Source organism: Limulus polyphemus, unplaced genomic scaffold (assembly GCF_000517525.1).
Source record: "Limulus polyphemus unplaced genomic scaffold, Limulus_polyphemus-2.1.2 Scaffold1804, whole genome shotgun sequence".
Lineage (NCBI taxonomy): Eukaryota > Metazoa > Arthropoda > Merostomata > Xiphosura > Limulidae > Limulus > Limulus polyphemus.
In genome coordinates this window covers 153,463-157,123 of record NW_013667414.1, presented here as the reverse complement: position 1 = coordinate 157,123, position 3,661 = coordinate 153,463, and the positions used below count along the sequence as shown (strand labels likewise).

Sequence of the window (3,661 nt, the reverse complement as noted above, 5' to 3'; positions counted from 1 at the left end):
AAGTAAATAATTACAGTTAAACAAAGACATGTCTATTCTTTATAATATCAGAAGCACAATTATTTAAATTAAGAAATACCTTCATCAAATATTATTAGGGAATATCTACAAGTTCAGTTAATATATATATATATATATATATAAAGTGATATGACATGTACAGTGAAAGGCTTCTTAACATGAAAGATAAAATACCAACATTACAGAATTCTAAGACTGCTTGTCAATACAGATGTTCTAGATGTAATTATATATACATCTTCTACATCTCAGAATCCAGAATTAAAGAATACATTGACTTATACAGTCAAGTATAAAACAGCATGTACTGAATGAATGTAATGATTCAGCAAATCAAAATTATTTTTTAATTACTGCTAAAGCTAATGATAAATTACAGTTTAGGATTACAGCATGTTTGTTTTATTGTAACTTGTTCACTCCCGCTGCCTATATTAAAAAGTAAAAGAAGAAACAAAATTACTCGTTTTTTGCTTAGTTTTCTTTTATATAAAATATGCATGCTTATTACTCTTATCCAGAATTAAAAATGGTGAATGTTAGCTTTATCCTGAACATTAGGCACCTCTATAACAGGTCTTCAAATTTCAGATACCATTGCCTTCTTTTGATACTAAATCCACATGAAGTTGTCCATTTAAAATTTTCAGTTCCCCCAATCTATATCCATCAATAAAAGAAAGTTAGTACAAACATTCTCTTAGTGTTTTGAATGTAAAGAGGAAAATCTAATGTTGCAAACTCTTACAGATTGTCAAAAAATGTAAAATGTGCTTTAAACTGGCTTTCAAAATAACCTGTATTATTTGCAGCTAAGAGAAGCAATTCCACAAAGTAAGCACATCATGAGCAGTAATAAATACTATGTTGAGTGCATATAAAGCATGAATTTAATGACCATATTCAGTGGATTCTTACTTTTTGTCTCATAAATCTTGTGATATATATATATATATATATATACTAATCATAGCACGAAGCAACAAATTCAAGCTGCATCTACTAAGCCGAACATAACAAAACCTTAAAAAACAACAATGGATATTTTCCTCCATCTTAGTCGTCCTATCCAATAAATTAATTTAAACACTAAAATATTCAAAGCCAGTCCTTATCACATCTGATGGTACCCTGTTCCAAAGGCTAACAACCCTGTTAGAAAAATAAAACTGTCTTATCTGAAGACAACACCTAATGTGCCAAAATTTATATTTGTATCCCCTAATCTTATCATTCTCACCATTAAATACAAAAGAAAAGGATAAGGCATCAACACTATCAATTCCCTTAACAATCTTAAACACCTCAATCACATCCTCTATAATTCTTATTTTTTCAAGAGAAAACACTCTCAGAAATCTTAATCAATCCTTGTATGACAACCTCTACATCCTAGGCACCATTCTAGTAACCCTCCTCTGAACCCTTTCCAACAATTCAATGCCCTTTCTGAGGTAAGGAGCCTAAGAATGAACACAGTACTCCAAATGTGGCCTAACCAGTGACCTATATAATGACATTATAACCTCTTTATATTTGTATTCAATGTTTCTGTACATACAACCTGCTTTTTTCTAGATGTAAGTAAATATGTATTCTTGAAAGCATGCCACACTAGTGGCAACTGATAAAAAAAAACAATAAAAATAACAAACACTCCTTCCCCTCACCAAGTCACACTTGTTTTCAGTTCATTTCTCCAATCCCATGTACTTTACTTGATAGTGTAATATTAGCAATATCCTGATGTTGCTTCCCGTTAAAGGCATAGTTAAACAATAACGATTAGAGTGTATCTTGGGTTGATGTAACACAAAAATACATGAAATCCATCCAAAAATGCTTGAGTGAATAAAAAATTCAAACTTCTGCTTTGACTCAAACAGTCAGTGATATCTCATAAACACAGCATGTTGGAGAAACTTGACATTAGTCATATTACATCGTTTAATTCATGTTCTGTAAAACTGAATTTACAAGTGGTTTGAAGACCATCATGAATTAATGAAATCCCCATGATTTATGTCAAATTGTGTCCATAGGAAACCTAATTTGTCATCATACCTTTCAGGGATTTGCAAATGCCACACTATATACAAGTGAATAAGTTATAATAGCCAAGGGTGGAACCACATTATTAAACTGTTTGTAATTTCTATTTTCAAAGTCTTTTATAACTTATAATTGGTGCTTTATGCTTGCATAAAAATATTTGCAGTATTTAACCCTATCACTGCAACTGGTATGTATATTCCAACTCCAGTTGGAAATATATGTTCCAGCCACAGTGAATGGGTTAAGCACCAAAAAAGTTTAAATAGTCTTTATTTTTGTTTTCAAAACCACATTTTTAAAACATCTTAACTGACTTATGCAGGCCCAAAGGATCCCACAACCATCTTGTCTAACTCATCATATGAAGCATTATTCTGCTTTTATTACAAAATAAAATTACCATATCTCAGTACTTATCCAATATTCCTGGTTATCACCGATAATCTAAAAAAATTAATACAGTATTTACTTTTATCTAAGGAAAAGTTTATTTACTCATTACTATTATCATGTTCTGTATCAGTTCATCACTACCAGTACCACCAACTGAATAAGCCAACTTGAGCGATATTTACTTCTTCAAGTTCTTGAAAGTTGAATAATCCTACCTTGTCACAAGCCTGAAAAATGCTATATTTAATTACTTTCACTAATAAAATTGTATGTTGTATTGGAGTAATGACATTAACTTATATTACTTTATTCAGTAACAGTATGTTGCCGGTTACACTTACAAGTTACAGTTACACTGTTAATGTTACAAGTTACAGTGACTGAGACAGTTCAAACTTGTTTTACAAATACAATAAAAAATAACACCATAAAATCACCTTTTTAAGCTTTTCTTGAACTTCTTCCATTACTTAGACAAAGAACAAGAATAAAATTTTACAGACTGTTTTGTGCTTTTCACAGACGAGGTGAGGTAATATAACTTATAGTTTACTTTTCATCGTAAAGCACAACTAACGTCAACTACATCCGACATTCTAACTAGGCATTCATCTCCACCCACTTTACTAGATAAGGGGCCACCTCCAATTAACATCGTTTTCTCCAAATCTTCACGATTAATGAATTTAATTCAAGTGAATGATACAACAAGTAACTATTGTGAAAAAGAAATAAAAGTTAATCCTACAGCTTTAGTAACTATGTGTGAAGACTGACTATATACAGTTTTGAACACATATATATATTTAATTCTTTATATATGGATAAATAGCAGTTGTTAGTTGTTTCCTAACGATGATGAAAAGCATCTTCATTATATAGGATCTATATTGTAAGTAATATTTTTTAAAGTTGTAATTTAATTACTGGCTAGAATGAGCTGCGGGTCTTACTGATGACATTGAGATCAAAAGGGTTTAATAAGATATTCGTAAAACACTTAAAAAATTCTAACGCAAAGTTTTCTAGCTCATTCGAATCTAGATTATAAATATTGTTACGTCTCCGTTGGTTAGTTGATTTTCCGTAACTTCGTTCCGACGAAACTTTAGCGACACAAGTCCTTTCTTAATAAAACTGGTTTATTCTTTCCGAATACAACTTTACAATACACTTAATTTCAACACTCGCG

At 30.8% G+C, this 3,661-nt stretch overlaps 1 protein-coding gene across 1 annotated transcript in view; it reads right to left on the bottom strand.

Annotated features, from left to right (window-relative positions):
* LOC106464991 (exocyst complex component 7-like) overlaps window positions 1-3,079 on the bottom strand; it is a 91,489-nt gene extending 88,410 nt beyond the window's left edge. Inside the window, exon 1 of the mRNA XM_022392819.1 lies at window positions 2,907-3,079. Within this exon, the coding sequence (XP_022248527.1) occupies window positions 2,907-2,936 (30 nt within the window). The 5' untranslated portion in view covers window positions 2,937-3,079. The remainder of the gene's footprint in view (window positions 1-2,906) is intronic.
* Between the last annotated feature and the right edge of the window lie 582 nt (window positions 3,080-3,661).